General features: G+C 32.0%; 2 protein-coding genes across 2 annotated transcripts in view; one reads left to right on the top strand and one right to left on the bottom strand.

Moving 5' to 3' along the window:
* CD226 (CD226 molecule) overlaps positions 1–14,876 on the top strand; it is a 150,913-nt gene extending 136,037 nt beyond the window's left edge. Inside the window, exon 6 of the mRNA XM_051970533.1 lies at positions 14,492–14,876. Coding sequence (XP_051826493.1) covers positions 14,492–14,620 — 129 coding nt within the window. The 3' untranslated portion in view covers positions 14,621–14,876. The remainder of the gene's footprint in view (positions 1–14,491) is intronic.
* DOK6 (docking protein 6) overlaps positions 1–20,745 on the bottom strand; it is a 725,210-nt gene that overhangs the window by 20,754 nt on the left and 683,711 nt on the right. The window lies entirely within an intron of this gene.

Below are 20,745 nucleotides of genomic sequence, written 5' to 3'. Positions count from 1 at the left end.
ATGTATAGAAATGAATAATGTATAAAAAAGTGGAAAGGTAGGAAGTTGTCAGATTGTTAAAAGTGTTAAGTGCCAAACAGAAGAGTTTATATTTCTTCCTAAATATAATAGAAACCACTGGATTTTATTGAGTAGAATCGTGACATTATCAGATATGAGTTTTAGAAAAATCAGTTTGGGGGCAGTTAGGTGCCTCAGTGGATAGAGCACCAGTCCTGAAGTCAGGAGGATCTGAGTTCAGATCTGTCTCAGACATTTAACAATTCCTGGCTAAGTCACTTAACCCCAATTGCCTCAGCAAAAAAGCAAAAAAAAAAAAAAAAAAAAAAAAAAAAAAAAAAAATCAGTTTGGCAACTGTGTGGGGGAATGAATTAGAGTAAAAGAGATTCATATTGAGTTTGCCTATGGGACATCATTTTGAACTTCATGATAGGAAATTATTTTCCTTGTATAAACAGCAAATACCAGATGAGTTAGAGCAAAGATTATAGTTCATTAAATCAGTTTTATTGGGTTATCGTTTCCTTCTTGTGACATTCAAAGAGCAATGTTGGGATCTAGTGATATAAAGATTAAAACAATGACAAAAGTACAATGGTTCTTACCCTATAAGATTTTACAATCCATTAGGTAAAGGATAAGTCAGGCACACAAGAAAGGATCATGCAAAAGTACATTGTGAAAAAGGCAAAGAAGTCTAAAAAAGACTATAAGAATGTTTTACATTCACCTTTTACCAGGGAAACTTGGAGGAAGTTGCTAGGAGATAAAGTATAAGCAGGAGCTTGAAGGAAGAGACAGATTTTAACAGATAGAAATGGGGATTGATACAGAAGAATGGGGCAAGATGATATTATAGAACAGCTAGTAATTTATTTTGGACAAGATATGTTGAGAGGAACATTTTGAAATATGTCTACAAAAATAAGCTGTAGTCAAATCATGAACGATCTTAAGTCTCAGGCTGAATTTGTATTTACCCCATGGGCAATGGGGAGCCATTGATGATTTCAAAGAAAGACTGACATAATTAAATTTGCATGCATTAAGAAAATTACTTTAGAAATTATCTGAAGACTATATACAAAATTATAGGACACATTGATTCAACCAGCTATGTAAAATCCAACAGTTTCCTTCATTTGTACACTCAGGCTGAATCATAAGAGGGAAAAAAAAGATAAATGTTGTGTATGATAATAATAGATTCCATATGCTATGTGTAATGATTTCAGTGAGATAAGAAATCACTCAAGTTTTAGTTAGATATTTAGGTTGCTCATTATTTGATAAGATCTTGCTAAATAGCTTTAGTAAATCATAGAAACTTTTTTTCTGAATTTGAAAGAAGTGTGAACTCTACACTTTAATGAGGTCACAGCAATTTAATAGCCAATTTATATAGCAGAAACCAAATGGAATTTCTTATACAGCAGTTGTTGGTGTGGATCCAAGAGATGAATAACTTAATACATAGACTACAGTGAAGACTGAAGTGAAAAGAAACAACATATATGTTATATTTATCTGTAAATAGGTTTGCATAATTATTTATATGGTTATATGTATATATATAACATAAAATTTATATATTTTAGCCATCTATGTTTCTCTTTCCTTCTCTGTATTTAAAAAAAACAACTAGGGATTCTAGAACTTAATGAATCTAAGTACTCAAAACATATTAGTAAACTTATTTCTACTATTTATGATAAATTAGTGTGGCTTAATGAAAGCGTGTTGATAGTAGATTAACTGCTGACTTTGGACCCAGGAAAAATTGGGTTCAAATTCTATCTCTGACAGTGCTAAGTCATAGACAGACTTCAATCTATCAAAACTTCAATTATTATATATTATTGGAAGGGATGAATTGCCATTTTCTGAGTGCTTACTTCCAAATCAGCACCCCAACTACATGAATTTCCAATGTTTACATCACCCATGTATGATTGAATGCATATTACTCTTTTCTCTAAAAGTATGTACATTCATGGCAAGGTGATTTCATATTTATCAAGGAAATGTTTATTGTTATTTTGCTACCATGATATTTCATTATATGACTTTTACTTGAACTAAATCAATTCTAAGACTGACAAAAAGAGTAAAAGTAAATACAATGGGATGTATATATAAGCAATGATTTGCATAAGTTTCTTAGCTTAAAATTAACCAGAATATGTGTTACCTTTCTGGATTTATAAAGATGAAATCTTTGATGTTAAATTAAAAACAAACAACTCACTTTTATATATTGTTTAACATTTAAAACTAACTATTTTTCACAGTATTCCTGTATAGTAAATACTTAATCTAGATTTATATCTGGTAAAGTACTTTCTGTCACATCACTCAACTGAATTATTATGACTCATAAATTTTACTTGATGAAGTTGGCTTGATGAAATTGTTTCAGAGGAATTTTGATCTCTATTTTTTCTTCAGTCATATCACTAAGAAATATAACAGAAAAAGAAAGGTAATAGTCTTGTTTTATTTCCACAGAAAAATGTTAGGAGAATAGGAAAGAAATTTGCTGATTTTGGAAGGAAGCTTTAATAATGTTAACGCTTTTGTGAAATTGAAGAAAATATATTTTAATTCTAGATGCAGAAAACTGTTCCTAAGAATCACTGCTGTCTGAAATTATTCTTAGTGACTATTTCTATGATCCCAAAGGACATTTTTAAAAATAGAAAACAGAAGTTACATTGGTGATTAGCTTACAATACCACATTGGTTAAAATTCTACATAAAATTGCTTATATGAGGACCTGTTTGTTCTTCTTGTAAGTTTTTCCATCAAACTGGTAAGCTGAATTAATAGACAAGGAAGATATACTTGTGTTATTTTTATTATTAACTATGGACTGAGAAACACAACTGAAAATGACTGAACAACAGTAACAAATGTTTGGATGAACTTCGAATGGAAAGTAATACATTAAAACCCAATAGTTTATATATATATATATATATATATATATATATATGTATATATATATATATATATATATATATGCATATGTGTGTGTGTATGGATAATAGAGAAAACTATTAACAAATCATTATTATTAGAGTTCTGATAATCCTGATATATTAGCCTATATTTGAAGTAAGCCCACCACCAGTCACTTGAGAATGTGAAAAACAATAGAGAACATTTGATTGAAGGTCTTAAATTTCTTCTTGCTCTCTTCAAATAGAACAGAAACAAGTACTCTATTGAGATAATTTATGTATGAAATTTCTATTAGTGACAAAAGGAAATCCATGTTCACAGGAGTTGCTTAGAAGAATACAATACCATGAAAAATTAGTCTCTGCACATGAAACTATATATTCTGTTATTCAATTACAAAATCAGTCTTAGAAAGACATACCAATTGTGTTTTAAAATCTAATAATAATTCAGCAAAACTTTTTTATCCAATCATAGCCCAGGAATTCAGTTATCAATGCTGTAGCAATAGATGAGACAAAAGAAAGAACTTAAATAAAACTCCATAAGGTCCTTGTGATTTTATATATTAATTCATTAATGTTTTTGTAACAAGTTACTGGAGAGCAGTCAACATGTGTTTGGTAGCACAGAATTGCTAATATTTTGTTTGCTCAAAGAGTAAAAAATGTTGTGGGCTTGAAAAATATGGCATTAACCAGATTGGTTTTTTTTGGTTTGGTTGTTGTTATTGCTTAATCTCTCTGTACAGATGCACATATATCAGAGTACCATCACAAAACTATTTAAACAGTTTGATGATCTGTCTTTAGCAAAAGAAATGAGTGGGGGAAAAAAGAGCTATTTTGTTGAGACAAGAATGGATTTTTAAAAATCCTGTATTGATACATATACATATAAACAATATATACATTCACATATACACAGTAAATATGTAAATGCATATTTATATAATTTTGTCTTTATACATTTATTATATTTCCATATATTTATTGTTGTTTGTTTTTGCAAAGCCATTGGGGTTAAGTGACTTACCCAGAGCTACAGAGTTATTAAGTGTTAAATGTCTGACGTTTGATTTGAACTCTAGTCCTCCTGACTGCAGTTCCAGGGCTCTATGCACTGTACTGTCTGGCTGTCTCCCACATTTATGTATATATGCACATTCTATTGCAAACATATTTTCCTTATAAATGACTTGTTCCCCAATTGATTAGCAATATTGGCATTATTAATGAACTTTTCTTCTCTACATAAAAGAAAATAAAGTAGCCAGTAATTTTTTTTTGATATGATTAATGAAGGTAAAGAGTAGAAATTTGGGAGAGATATTGATTATTAGAGAGGGATGAGAGTGACACAGCACAGCTTTAGTGGCTAAGGCATAAGGAGGAGTAAAAAGCAAACATAAATTCCATTTAGAATTGTCACAGACAAGTAAGGACAGACTGATATAATATCCCTGGGCAATCACATCTTTCCATAGAAAAGAAGAAAAAAAAATCTTTAAATACACATGCATAAAGTATGTATGTCTCTCTCTCTCTCTTTCTGTCTCTCTCTCTCTCTCTCTCTCTCTTTCTCTCTCTCTCTGTATATGTATATTATACACACACACACATATGTATGTATTATATATATATATATATATACACAACACAAGGTACACATATACATACGTATATCTATGTCTATGTCTCTATTTACCTGCTTAGCTATTCATATAACCCTAGACATAAATGACATAAGTCCTTGAGGAAAAAAAAAGGCAAGCCAAGCCTGAAAAAGGAATGATCATACTATAAATGGGATACCCACCCTCCTGCTTTAAGAGAAAAGTTATTTAATACTTTTATCTTCCATACTAATGAGAAGGAATTATATATAGAGCAATGACTCCAACCAAGAACCCAACTCTTATCTGAAAAACTCTTTTTCCATGCTACTAATGGGATCTGCCCTGAAAGCAAAACATCTGTTCCTCGATTCCTTAGATGAAACATGTGGGAACAATCCTTATAGATAAATTAAATGTGAAAACTCCCAACTAAAATTCTATAACTATAATAGTTCTAAAGTTATGCAGAAATCACATTCATAACCACTTAATGGGTGTTACATGATTGTGGTCACATCTGGCTTTATATATGACTTCACTTACCTGGAGGTTGAATGGATTACACAAAACAAAGTACCCTCAAGTTGGGTTGTTGGCAGAAATCATAAAATGATAGAATTTTTGAGCTAAAAGGACCCTTAGAAGTTGTCTAGTTCAATTCCTTTTACAGAAGTGTTGAAGCAAATTTTCCAAGGTCACACTCCAAGTAAATAACAAAAATGAATTTAAACCAATTTCTCCTAACTTTTAATTCAGTCACCATATTTCTTTCAAGAACAAGAAGTTTATGTCTGGTGGGTTGAAAGGTTATGGAATTAGAGGTATTAATTTAAGTTAAAGGCCAGAACTTGTTTTTCAGAGTGTACAAATACTAAATGTTGAGAGGATAAAAACTTCATGGAACTATATGCTCATACCATTAATCAACATCTCTAGATGATAGATCTGCCCTCCATTAGTTAACTAAATTTTCACTTGTATCAATTGTTTGCTTTTTTATCTTTTCTTCTTTTATTTATTCATGATGTTTTGTTTGAGGACATTATATTCAGAATAACCAGTTTGAAGTGAAAATTAGGAAACATAAATGGATAAGCTTGTTGAATATTTTTCATGGAAATAATAATGACTGATATTTATTATATTATAAGTTCCTTGAAGGTGGAAATATCTTTTGCCTCTTTTTAGATTCCTAGCACTTAATACGATAGAATCTTAATGCTTGTTGATTGATTGTAGTATTTTAAAATTGTAAAAAAAAAAAAAAAGGCTTTAAAATAAATAATCATTTATTTTCACAACCATTCTAGGAGGTATAAAAATCTTATTTCCACTTTTCAAATGAAAACTGATACTCTAAGAAGATAAGTGAAATTTAAGAGGCTGTATCTGAACCTGGGTCTTTATTAAGATAAATTATGGGGGTGCAAATAAACATTTCTATAGTACCTACTATGTAGACATTGTCCTAAGTACAAATTCACAACAATCCTCTGATGTATGTATAATTCTCATTTTATAGCTGAAGAAATTGAGATTAAATGACTTGTCCAGAGTCATATATTTGGCAAGTGTCTATGGCTAGATTAGAATTTTGCTCTTTCTGACTCTAGCTCAGCTCCCTATCCACTATACCAACTATCTGCATAGGTCAGATACTTGAAATTAGGACCCTATGTATTTTTCCAATTATTGGAGACAGAAAGAGCACAGAAATATAATTTCAGCTATTGCTATTGGGTTTTCATAATAATTCATTATTTCAAATATCATGTTGATCTATTATAAACACATACAAAGTTGTCCACAATGTATTTTTACTTTACAAAATTAGAAGTCTTCACTGTTTAGAATGGTTGTATCTAGGGACACTATATAAACAAACAAACCAATCCCACCAAAACTATTTTTACTTATAACACTATTCATTGATCATGGGGAAGGATGAAGCTATACTTCTTTAGTGACTGTGTTATATAAGTGAACATGTCTGTGAATTACAATCAACTCTACTCTGACCAGTCTCTTACATATTTTATTTTCCAACAAGTTGATTGATTTCTGTTATGCTCTTGCTGTATATAGATCACTGTTCTAGGTATAAGAGGAAAAACAAAATTTATTTATGTCTATACTTACCCTCAAAGAACTTACAGAGTAGTACCAGCAAGTTTGTTGAAATATAAATTCAGAGAGATATAGAACAAAATAGTATTCATAAGGCCATATAGCTAAACAAATCCCAAGGAATACAGAGGTAAGCTCTTCAGTTCTATCACTGCTAATTTTCTCTTCAGGCATGTTAATGTTTTGCTATGGTTTACATGTTTGTGGCCCTAGGTACTTGGAGGATTTGCTATTGACAGGGAGCAAGTTTGTTAGTAAGGGGAGATTTAAACCTGGGCCAGCAAGTCTTGGCTATGGACTTCAGGAAGAAGCTGAAATAGCCTTAATCACAAATGGTACCACAAAAGTCACAAACTCCTCTTGAAGAGAAGGCCTTCCTGACAATGGTAGTAGTTTAATAGTAAAATAATCCAGCTGACTAAAAAAAGTAATAATAGGTCGGTGGGTAAGAAATCTTTCAGGTCAGGATCTGCCCGGCCCAACACTTTTTACCTGGATCCCCTACACATCAGCTATTACCTGTCTCCATTAAAACAGCTGCATTGACTAGATCCCTCTTGTCTTTTCTGTCTTTTCCTGAACCCTGAAGTCTATCTAATATTTTTTATGGGCAGCAGATGTAATTATTCTTGAAAGGTTTTATCCACTTCCCAGGTCTCTTTTGTAGATTGTCAGATTACCCTTTCTTTTATCCACCACTGAGCTACTCCATTGAATGCCAAAAGTCTTTTGTTCTTGGGCTTCTTCCTCCACCGAGCTTTTATTGTCAACTGCTTATTCCTTTTAAGGGAATATTATGACTTTTATGAGACTGCTTATGCCTAGGGCATTTAAACCTTTCCATTAATCAGGACCAAATTTCTGTACTCTAGTATTACTGAACAGAGTCTCTCATATCAATATCTGTTTTTTTTTCTAATTATCTGAGCTCTTCTCAGTATAAATTCTATAATCTTGGATGTTTAAATTAGGATGAATCAATTTCTTTGAATTCCCAACATGCCCCTAACAGCTAGCTAACAACAGAAATATTGCAAACTATCCTGGAGCTTCCATATCTTCTAGAAATCATTGTGTCTCATTCCTGAAGCTATTCCTGAGCTCATTTCCTGAAAAATGATATGTGCACTAGAGGACAGTTATAAAATGAGGTTTTCAATAGAATCTGAGATGGAAGTTCATTTCTATTTGAGGGAAAGGCTTGAACACTATTATTAATAAAAATCAAATTGATTTAATTTTTCTTATCTCTTTGAATTTCTGAACTCTTCTCTTCTTTAACTCTGAAAGGCAGAAACTAAAGGAAAAAAACATTTGTTGGAATCTTTACAAACTGCTAACTAATTAGAGTTGATCTGATCTTACAAGAAGATGTTTTGGGCTAGAACCTGAAACAAGGTACTAAGTAGAACTAATTAGTACAATGCTTGTGTTTACACCTTTACTCATCGGAGTTCACAAGTATGCCAGATTCACAAAGTAAACTTTGTAATTTTGTGAATTCACACCTCCCTTAAAGCTCTTAGGGCCAGAGAACACTGTGGGAGAAAACCCATAATCCCATTCTCTCAGAAGAGTCTTATATAAGGCCAGTGAAGAGAAATCTATTTCAGAATATATTCGACTTGGCTGGCTGGTCGCAGAAGAGAGTTCAGCTGGATTGGAGAGGAGCACTCTGGTGCAGACACAGAGCACTTTGGGAAATTTCAGCAGAATTACACCAGAAGCCCTCTCTCCGAGACAGGGAGAATATTTTCCATTTGGCTGACTGGTAGCAGAAGAAGAGTTTTCAGAGGATAAAGCTACGAGTGGAGAGTTCAGTGGACAACCAGATTCATCTTCATCTCACACCACTGTAGTTGGTGGCTGGGCTCCTGCACTTCCCCCACTGAGACCAAGCTGGTCTGAAAGACTCACCAGAAAGCTAGCTGAGCCCCAAGTGAAGGAGACAAGAGATTCATTCCATCTCTGTGCTGGTTAGAGGCTGAAGAAAGCAGAGGCAGAGGCTAAAGGACAGAACCTTTGGATTTGGAGATATTTGGAGGGCTATTAGCTAAACCGGCTGTGTTTTGAGAAGAACAAGAGCTCCAACATTTGAACTACAACACACATTGAGAATCAGAAATGAACTGGGTTCAATTCTTGTCTTTGGTACTTGCTAACTATGACTATGGGAAATCACGTTCTTTCCCTGAACCTCATTTGGAAAATGAGTATAATAATAGTTATATTTATTAGGTCAATGTGGTTACATAATCATTGTGAGGATGAAATGAATACATGTAAAGTGAATTCCTATCTTATATGATGCTCAACTATGATGGATTTGCCTCTTTTCAACAAGGTGATTCAAGGCAACTTCAATAGACTTATATGTCTATATCTATAAATGTATATCTCATTTTAAAACTAGCTAACATTTATACAGTACTTACTCTGTATGAGGTACTGTGTTATGAGCTTTGCAATTATTATCTCATTTTATCCTCACAACAATCCTAGAAAGTAGGTGCTAGCTCTGTTTGTAGTGGCTAGAAACTGGAAATTGAATGGATGCCCATCAATTGGAGAATGGCTGGGTAAATTGTGGTATATGAATGTTATGGAATATTATTGTTCTGTAAGAAATGACCAGCAGGATGAATACAGAGAGGCTTGGAGAGACTTACATGAACTGATGCTGAGTGAAATGAGCAGAACCAGGAGATCATTATTCACTTCGATAACGATATTGTATGAGGATGTATTCTGATGGAAGTGGATTTCTTTGACAAAGAGACCTGAGTTTCAATGGATAAATGATGGACAGAAGCAGCTACACCCAAAGAAAGAACACTGGGAAACGAATATGAACTATTTGCATTTTTGTTTTTCTTCCCGGGTTATTTTTACCTTCTGAATCCAATTCTCCCTGTGCAACAAGAGAACTGTTTGGTTCTGCAAACATATATTGTATCTAGGATATACTGCAACATATCTAACATATATAGGACTGCTTGCCATCTAGGGGAGGAGGTGGAAGGAAGGAGGGGAAAAATCAGAACAGAAAAGAGTGCAGGGGATAATGTAAAAAAAAATTACCCTGGCATGGATTCTGTCAATATAAAGTTATTATTAAAGAAAATAAAATTTTAAAAAAAAGAAAGTAGGTGCTATTATTATGCTCATTTTATAGATGAAGAAACTGAAACAAACAGCAATTAAGTGATTTGCCCAGAGTCACACAATTAAATATCTGATAGCTGTTTGTTATTATATTTTTGTTGTTTTGTATGAGTACATGGCATGATATCAGTTAATTTTATTTTTTCTAAATAGAGTTTGTATTAGTTATTTATATATGAGGGAAAACCCACAGTTGCACCACAAATCCTAAAAGTATGAAAAATATGATTCTATTTTAAGTGTGCCCTTCACAAATTTTTTATTCTAAAAGAAACTTAATATTTTTACCCTAGCTAACTTGTTTATGTGATCATTTCAGCTGATATGTCCAAATATCTTATAGGTTTGATTTTTTGTGTTTTCTTTACAAATTAAAAAGTGTGTTTTTGTCAATGTTAGATAACTGTTCTTACTGTTTCTATTTATATGTCTTGCAATCAGCCTTTTTGTCTATTTCGAATGCCATGTCTCTTGTCCAAACTTAAAAAAATAATATTTTATTTTTCCAAATACATGCAAAGATAGTTTTCAGCACTTACCTGTGCAAAATTTTGTGCTCAAATTTTTTTCCCCTTTCCCCTTGCCCAAGACAGCAAGCAATTCCATACAGATTAAATGCACAATTCTTCTAAACATATTTTCATATTCATCATGTTGCAAAAGAAAAATCAGATCAAAAGGGGAAAATGTCACAAGAAAGAAAAAGAAAATAAGCAAACAAACAACAAAGATGAAAATTCTATGCTTGGGTCCACATTTAGTCTTCATACTTCTCTCTAGATGTGAGTAGCACATTTCCAACACAAGTCTATTGGAATTGCCTTGAAACACCATATTGTTGAAATATGGCCAAGTCCATACACACACACACACACACACACACACACACACACACACACACACATACACACACACACACGGCAGCCAATAGTACAGGGCTTTCACAATTTGGTGTCCCTATCTCTCTCTACACTTATGTCATATTACTTGTTTCATGCTCTCTACTCTTCAGCAAAAACGAAGCCTTGGTTGCCCACATTTAGAAATTTAGTGTGTCTCATGCTTTCCTGCTTTTGTTCACATCATTGCCTATATATGTTTCCCCCTCTAACCTATCTCCAACCATTGAAATCCTACACCCCTCCATGTCAAAATATAATATATGTATCCTCCATTAATCCATTTCTGATCCCTTATTCCCAATCTGAAATTATCTTTCAATCCTCTGATCTGCTATAGGACTTTATCCCAACTTTGTGTATACTCTGGTTTCATTTTATATTATCTGTATGTGTATCCTAATTTATGAAATAAAAGAAGCATTTTTATACTATAGTAATTTTAAAAATAGATAATTGCACATGGAAGTTAAAATCTATTATGTAAAACTTGAATTATTTCTCTGGATGCCAATAGTGTTTTCCTTCATAGGGCCCTTGTATTTAATTTGGGCATTTATAATAGCATGATTTATTTACCAAAAGGTATTCTTAAAACAATACTGCTATTAACTAGCTACAGTGTTCTCTTGCTTCTGCTCATTTCTCTCTAATATTTCATGCAAGTCTATCCATGTTTTTCTAAGATCGAGTTCATAATTTCTTATAGCAAAGTAATATTCCATTATAATCTTATACTACAATTTGTTCAGTTTCCCAATTGATGAACATCCCTGAAATTTTCAGCTCTTTGTTACCACAAAGAAGGCTACTATAAACATAGGTTCTTTCCCTTTTCCCCTAGTTCTCTTTGGAAATAGATCTAATATTGATATTCATGGATCAAGGAGTATAGGCAGTTTAATAACTCTTTGGGTGTAATTCCAGATTGCTCTGCAAAATGGTTGGATCAGTTCACAACTCTACCAACAATGAATTGGTGTCCCAATTTTTCTTTATCCCCTTCAAAATTTGTCATTTTCCCTTCAATCATTTTGGGCCAGCTCATAAGTATAAAATAATATTGAGTTTTTATTGAACTGATTAACAAGTATGCACATAAATGGAGTAGGCAATGAGGAATCTTTTGACTAATATAGGAACTTGATAGAAAGAAGAGAATCAACAAACATATATTAGGTGCCTTCTATGTGCCAGATAATGCTATGTATTCAGGATACAAGTAAACAAGCATTTTTAAAGTTATTATATGTCATGCTAAATTCTATATATACACTGACTGAGAAAACATTCAGAGTGAGAAGGTGATTGGTGAAAAGTCCAAAGGTTCACAAGTACAGCCAGGAAAGAAATGAAGGGATGGAGACAAAGACTGAAATGAAATAAATTCTGCCTCAATGGAAATGAAATTATTTTGGAAAAGACAATACAAACACACACACAATACATATATTATACACACATATATTTATATAATATGTAATGGAACTGGACCTATGAATTCTTTTGTATAGGGAATTTCCAAGAAGAAAATTCCATCTGCCTTTACATATCATTTACTTCTCTATAATTTATTGTCTTAGAGAATTACTAGGATCACATAACAAATTTGTGTATGACGACCACAGGACTTCCTGATCATGAGGCTCATTCTTACCAATATGATATATATTTCCTCCCTGATCTTCCCAAATTTTTCATTCTTCTCTCAGATGTTTCCTGTGCATTTATAACATTATAATCTGTATTATAAAAATATGTTTATGCCTCCACTAAAATCTTATTTAGATGTCTTATTATGGAATAGAGATGCTTCCACTTCAAGAAGATTATACTAATGAAACACAGGCTCTATCTAGCAGGTTTAACCAAGGTGAAAAAGCTATGGATATAAGTTTAGAAACAGACTATAAATTGCTTTTCTAAGGACTTTTGTTGTTCAGTCTTTTCATCTGTGTTCAACTCTTCTTAATTCTATTTAGAGTTTTCTTGGAAAAGATATTGAAATAGTTTGCCATTTCCTTCACTTCAATTTTATAGATGAGGAAACTGAGGCAAACAGGGTTAAGTGACTTTAAATCAATTTAAGTATTCCTCTGGGGAAAAAATGGGAACAAGAGGAAATATGCAACGAACATGGTATTCTAAGGCAACTCACAAAAACTACATATTAGCTTATTGTTTCTAATTAGAATATTAATTCATTATCTCCTAATAAATAAGATTAATTATTTCCTTAAATGCTAAAATACAGATACCTGAACAATTCAATTATACAATTATTCAGTGCTGACTTATTACACAAAATGGTGATATGTATATATGCATAATTACACATGTATAAAATCATACACACATGTATGTGTATAGGAGATATAAAATTTAGATAATATATGGTTTTTTACTTTAGGGAGGTAACAGATTTGTAGAAGGATAATACATACACACAGTTACAGATACTCAATTACATAAGTTCATCACTGAAATGCAAATCAACCTGATATGTGTGATCTAAGGAGGATTATCACTGTAGGAGTGAGGTAAAGGCATGAAGAACAGAGAGAAGACTTTTTGAATCTGAGTTCAGTTTTAAAGGATAGATAAGATTTCACTAGGTGAAGATAAGGGAAAGGCAGAAGGAATGAGATAAACAAAGTATATATGTGGGAAAGCATAAGATATATCAAGGTATTAAATACTTCTTTCATATGAAGGTTTGGTTGTTGAAAAAGCCAGGGAAATTACCTTTTTAGTATGAAAAACAAAATTCATGTCTGAATAAACATAGTTTTCCATTAAAATATTGAAAGAGACATAGATTGTGAGGATGACAGAAGAGAGAACTGCTTTTAAGATCAATTGACAGAAAAACAGAGAAATGAATGAATTTATAGGGAATTCTAGTCAAGCAGCTTATTTGCCTTTAACTATTTTTAGAACTTGAGAGAGTTAAATGAAAGATAGTAAATCAATTAATTGTTTGGAGACTATAGGAAGATTAAACTGTTTAATTGACAGAAAGTTTTAAATTGATGTTTAACCTCATAATGGAAAGACCAGTCACTGACCATCAGAAAACTCTGATTAGAGCCATTAAAAGCATTTACTGAAGATGCTAAGATAAAAGGAAAAATTAGGAAGATATTTAGAGGAGTTAAGCAGGTAGCAGGAAAGGATTTAAGATATCAATGGTAGCCAAGTCTTTAGCTGCTGTATTTGGAAACTGCTTATTGGAAAAGACCTGCTTCACAGATTTATTGAAGAAAAAGCTTGGAACCTGCTGATTAGAGAATTGAACTCTGCTGCATTTTTAGCAATTGCCATTAAGAACTATCTATAGTTTGATAGAAGTGAAACTAATTAAACATATCTTCTTATTCCCCTCCCCTCCCTATGATTTGAGGAAAAACAGAACAGTAAAGATAGGTTTTACAGTTGATTTATCATAATGTTAGACTGTGAGCTGATCAGACAACACAGTATCCTGCTGAATGAAGAGCTTGCTGAATTTGTTGGTGTTGTCTAGAGACAATGTAAAGAGTTTTGCTTTGAGCTCTATTTGTAGTAGCTATATTTGGACAGACTTATTGAGTGAAGAGCTGGTTAGGTTTGTCTAACTTATACAAAGTGCCAATCTAAGGAACTTTAAAGTTTTCTGACTTAAGTGAACCACTTGCCACTATAATAACATAGCACTTTCTCTGTGACCTTTTAAGGGTGATTGTGTCAAAAGAGCTTGTCATTGCTTCATCAATTCAAGAGTACAAGAGGACCACATAGAGGCAAGAACCAGTGGAGAAGCGGTTACATGGGGAGAAGAAAATTATTCCTTAAAAGGACCATAGTTGTGAGTTATCCTAAGTACATTTTTAAAAAAAATAAATGTCCCCCTTGATAGGTATCTATATATGGGTACCGGATATGGGAAAGTGTGACAGGTTTAAATGTAGACTGTGATTTATTGATTATTTTTACATTTTATTTTACACTAAGTAACTGATATAATTATTCTTGCTTTTGAATTATTATTAAGTAAATATGTTTACGAGCTAATAGTATCACAGTGTCTGATTTTTCATAACTAAAATGCACATTATTGGATCTTATAACCTACTGGCTGAAGTTGGGGGAGTGAATCTTTTAACAATAGGGTAACTACTGAATCTCAGAAAATTTGAATCACTGTTGTGTGATATTGATCCACTTTAGGGAGTCTCAAACCTTCTATCTTTTGATGTCTCTCTCTGTCTCTGTCTCTGTCTCTATATCTTTGTTTCTTTGTCTCTCTCTCTCCCTGCCCTTTCTCTCGATCTCTATCAATCTCTCTCCTCTCTTTCCTCTCCCTGTCTCTCTTTCTTTCCGTTTTTGTCTCTCAATCTCTCTTTCACTTGATCAGAGAAATACCTTATTATTTACAATTTAAAATTGGGCATTAGAATGAATATGGGCAATGCTAGCTACATGGACACACAAAAATGAGGCAATATTAAACAATGACTGAGTACCTATTCAGCTTTTCATACAAAATTTCTTTCTTGCTTTGCTCGCCAATTGGGATTATTAACAAGGCACTGTAGAAGTACTATCCAATCTAGTCACAAGCTTTCTGATAAAGGTTCTAATGATTAGATACATTTAAACCATGTTCAACAGAGATGAAATGTTCAAATACATCTTTAAACACACCTCAGATGAAGCAAACTAGCTGAATCCAATATTAATTCTGTTTTTTAATTGAATATCTTGATTTGATTCACTAAGATTAACAATTTAGAAATACCTATTATCAGAAAATCTCATTTGCATGTAAATTACTGAATTTGCTTTTGATTTAGCATAATGAGATTATACAATAATTTTCCCTTTATGAAGATCTTATTACCTATATATGTTATCACTGATAATATTTATCCTAAAGGTTGATAAAAATGGGCATTTCAAAATTGAGAAGTAGGAGTCCTGTCATCATACTTGGTCACACAAATAAATGCACAAAGTCTCAAAAGTATTTGCTTTACACAAACCTTACTTTTGTTTAGTTGTAAAAGTTAGATAATAAATGTTTATTCCTGAATATTTGAAAAGTATGTGAGATTTTTTTGGAAAAATCATGTTTTCCTATGTACCCAAATAGATGTTCCTATTAGTTGCATTTTATTTGGTACTGCAAGACACACCTTTCTATTCAGTATTTTAGCAATATAAAGTATCAAAGTCTTATGGATCAAGATTTAACAAAATATAAATCCCAAAATTTGTATTGAAATATTTCTGAAAAATTGTATTTATATATGTAATTCCCATGACAAAGCAAATAAAAGAACCAAAATTTCTATGCATCTAAATGAAACTAATGATACAAATAAATGGATAAACCTGATTCCTTAAACTATGTTAGAATTATTGATATAAATAGTGATCACAAAGATCAAAATGGAAAGTAATTTCCTTCAATTTAAAGAGTGACATGAGAAATCTCTAATCAATATTTGCCAGTTGGGGAGCAAACAAAATTAAGTAGAAAATAAAAATGTTTTCCAGTTTCTATTTGAGTATATAAGTAAATGATTGCATAAAGAGAAGCAGTAAAACACATGGTTTATAACTTGTTCTTTTAAATAGTAATTTAATCACAAAAAGTAATAGCTTAAAGGGCCAAATGATAAAAGACAGTGCATAATTCCAACTTAAATTGAATCCAGTGATGATTCTTTCCTTATAACTTTTCGGTAATAACACATCATGAAACTTTTGAAAGACAAAATCACTTGAAATAGTTATGCTGGAGGTCCATAAATTCGTATCTAACCAAAATAATTTCATTTGAATAATTAAGGTTTGTTAACCTTTCTTCAAAATAGAAGGAAAATTCCTCTTATCAGGGAATTTCATAATAACTGGAACCCTTTCAGGATACTAGCTAATAAGTTTTACTTTAATAACATACTGTATGAGGGTTTTATTGTAATAATAATCATCACTTATAACTGATAATATAGGAATTTTGAAAAAAAAACCTTCCTTAGTAAATTATTAATACATGGCAGAATTTTTATTTACATTTGGGAAAGAAGATAGTGATAGAGGAAAGCAAGAGGATAAAAGAACAAAGAGGAATTTTCAACATTGACTATCTCTCAAAATGCCCTATTCTGATCAAAGGTTAGCTGTTTTAAGATCCACTCTGAGTTTATAATCTTTGTAAGGGATTGAGCCATTAGAGAAACAAGTCATTATGCTGAAACACAGATTGAGAAGTGTTGCTGATTCTGATAAATATAAAAGTGATATGACTGTCACTAAGCTTGACATTATAGTAAATGAAGGCAACCAACAAAATATCAATAAGATTGATAAGAATTAAAAACAAATTCTGAACTAGTGGAAAAAAGGGTCAAAATAAATAACTACTGGAGTATAAATTGAATCCCTGTACTGTAGAAACAAGGCCAATGCTTTAGTGCAGGCTTAATGAAGTATCCTCCTCCTGACAAAATAAAGAGGGATGGAAAGGTTTGGTTCCTGCTTGCTTACCTAAAGATTATTATGATTGATTGACATGAGTCACTTAGGACTTGCAGTGATCATAAAGATAAACACATAATCTAATGGAAGAGTACAACAGTTGAGAAGTAAAACATTCTGTTGGAGAGAGTAAATTAATCAGAAGACAAACCAAAGTTCATGAACAGTTATAAAGCTAGTTTTATTTCTGCTTTTTAATCTTTTCTTTGGGGATTGGATAAAAAAGAAACTTGGACAGCTTCTATGGAATGGCTACAAAGGAAATGGCTCTCTTTCAGAAAGAAAGAGAGGAAATAACCCAATAAAGAGAGAAAGAGCAGACCATTTCAGAAGCAGGAGACACAAAACTACCTATGCATATATCACAGGGATTTAAGAATTGACATTCCCATTGCTGGTACATAGAAAAATGCACACAATTTTTTGGGAGGTACTAAAGGATTCATTATCTGCTAAATAGAAACTGATAAAATGCTTCAGGAGAAATGAAGGAAGTTTTAATTCTATTTAAATATAGTTCATTGATTTAAATACTTTGTAGCCAGAACTGCTGAAGTCCAACCAGGCACAGAAAGGAAAGATCATGGTATTGTTTTGAATAGGGTAGACCTCATGCTTCATAATAATTTATATGGGTTATCAAAGAGTGTCTTTATAGAGGCAGAAATATAATTAGATTTCATCTTCCTCAGTACATCACTATAGAGCATTATTAAACATTCTTATGATTTTCAAACAAGATGTAAGTTATGGGGGGAAATTTCTATTTAAAAGTAGAACATTTATTTCCTTTTAATATTGGGAAACAAAATGTATGAGTTGCATATTCTTACATACATGTATGCACAAACAGATACAGATAATTTAAAAACTTATCTTTCAATGTAAGGGAAAACAGTTCCTGAATTTCACTTCAGTGTGTTTTTAGAAACTGAGATTCTAAAGCAGATGATCATAACGAGAATTATATTTTCCCACAGGAACAATTTCCTAATTTAGGAGTTGCATTCCTGATTATGAATCTGGAATTAAATAAATCATAGCTATAGCAAGCTAACAATATGTTAGAGAAGTAAAGATGGAATATAAACTTCCATGAGGTTTTACAATAGTGAAATTATACTCAAACCTATAAAACGAAAATAAAGGTAATGTACACATTGGTCCTATTAAAGGGCCCAATCTATTATAAAAACTACATACAGACTACAAAAATGTAGCTTTGCTATATAATTAGTTTTCACTTATTTAGTAAAACATTCTAACCATAATAAATATAATTTAAACATTTAATGAATTAAATTTATTTGACTTTGAATTCAGAAAGATTTTCTGGAGATGATTTGAGTGGTATAGTTTTGCTAAAGCGGCCACTTTGGAAATGTCAAATTTTCTTGTAGCAAGTAGAAATTTAATAATTCATTGGCCTTGTCCAGGGCTCAGATTTGGGATCTTTCTTTTCAAAGGCAGAAATGATAACATCTAGAATTCTGAAAACCTTACAAACTACTAAGTAAGGGTTTGAAGAACAGGAATCTTGATTTGTTATTTATCATCTTTGTTCTTTCATCTCAATTTCCCTTTTCCTCTCCTCCCAAGCATTAATTTTGACCTTGAAGATGAGGAGCAATCATAAAATAAACCTAAGACAGACAATGAAAGGGAAGGTAGAAATGGTATCCAAGCAAATATATCTGACTAGAGTCATAACTATAGAGAGAAGTAGCACAGGGGACTATCCGACTTCAATTCCATTACCTAATATTGTGCTAGTGTAAAGGGTGGCTTATTAATGAAAGTGGTCAGCCTTTGCCACTGTTAAGAGTAGAAAGGAAGGCAAGGTCTGAGAGAAAAGCAATGATTCTCTGGAGATGGTGATCCTGGGGGAACAATGGAGTCTTAGAGCTATATAATCTAACAGAAGACTATAAACCAAAGAAAGTATGGGGATTAAGTAACTTTAAGTAGCAAACTCTTTTCTCAGGAAGAAATATACATGCTCAGCAAAGAAATGAATACACATCCTCATGTCAACACCATTAGAGAAAGCCCTGTTTTCTCTGTTAGCTAGTTCTTTTTTTAAAATATAATTTCTTCTTTTAGTATAATTTTTATCTCTATAAAGATAGCATCTAGATCTCTACTTTTACATCTATCTTCTCATCACCCTTCATTATCAACTTCCTATTGAACATTTCATTGTAGACATCCCAGAATACTTAAAACTCAATTGAACTCATTACTCTCTACTTGGAATTTATTTTTTTCAACTTTTATCGAAAGGAATATTATTCTTTCAGTTTCCTAAATTTTTAACTCTCAGTATTATCCTGAACTTTTCACTCCTCCACCTCTCAGAATAATTGTCATACTGTCATTTCTACCTCTAGTATATTTCTTATATCCCTCATCTTTTCATTACTAAAACTCCATCATTAGCCCCTCATTACCTCTTACTAGATTATTTCAGTAGCCTCTTAATTAGTATTTTTGCCTCAAATCTTACCTCTCTCCACATTCATTTACTATAGTTACCAGAATTATGTTTCTTAAGCACAGATCTGACTATAGCACTATTCTTAATAAGTACCAGAGGTTCCCTATTTCTCTAGCATTAAATAAAACTTCATAATTTAGCTTTTAAAGTCCTTGACAACTTTCCTCTAATTCAACTTTCTAGCTTTTTTATATAGTCCCCTTTTCTGCACTCAATGGCCTAGTTAAACTGTTCTTATCATGCATAACAATATCTCTTAACTGTCTTTGTCAGGCATCCAAGTAGTGCTTACTTGATTCCTGATTCTACTCCTTATTCTCTCTAGATTCCACCTTTCAGAGCAATTTCATGATCTTTCCCTTTTCCTTTTCTTTTGGGTTTTCTCTTATTTATATATTTTTGAGATAAATATTTTATTTATTTATTTAATTTATATGTTTTATTCCCTCATTACAACATAAGTTCCTCATGGGCACATAGGGGCTTTTTTTGTTTGTAGTTGTCACTTCCTCCTATTCATTGCATAGAGCCTAAAAGATAAAAGCATAAATTCTCTCTTTCTCTCTCTCTCCTTTGGAATAGCTGTCCCCTATGTGTGAAATGAGGACCCGTCTCATTCTGTAACTTAGAATTCTTTATTTACTCATGTCAAATATCACCTTCTACATGGTCTTTCTTGATTTTCAGAACTATTCTCTTCCTCCTTACTCAAAGTAAATGGTACTTATTTTATAAAAAGCTCTCTATATAAATATATGTTATACGCATATAGTATACATATATATGTATGTATACACACATACGTGTATATGTTATGAATATATATATACATAATTTTCTATTTTCACAACTACCTCCTAAATATATATATTAAATTATATATATATATATGTATTATATGCATTTATATGTATATATGACATTACCTTGATAGACAGGGAAAGGACT

This window comes from Antechinus flavipes, chromosome 1 (genome assembly GCF_016432865.1).
Source record: "Antechinus flavipes isolate AdamAnt ecotype Samford, QLD, Australia chromosome 1, AdamAnt_v2, whole genome shotgun sequence".
Taxonomy (NCBI): domain Eukaryota; kingdom Metazoa; phylum Chordata; class Mammalia; order Dasyuromorphia; family Dasyuridae; genus Antechinus; species Antechinus flavipes.
Note: the sequence above shows the minus strand (reverse complement) of the source record. Positions and strands in the feature narration are given on the sequence as shown.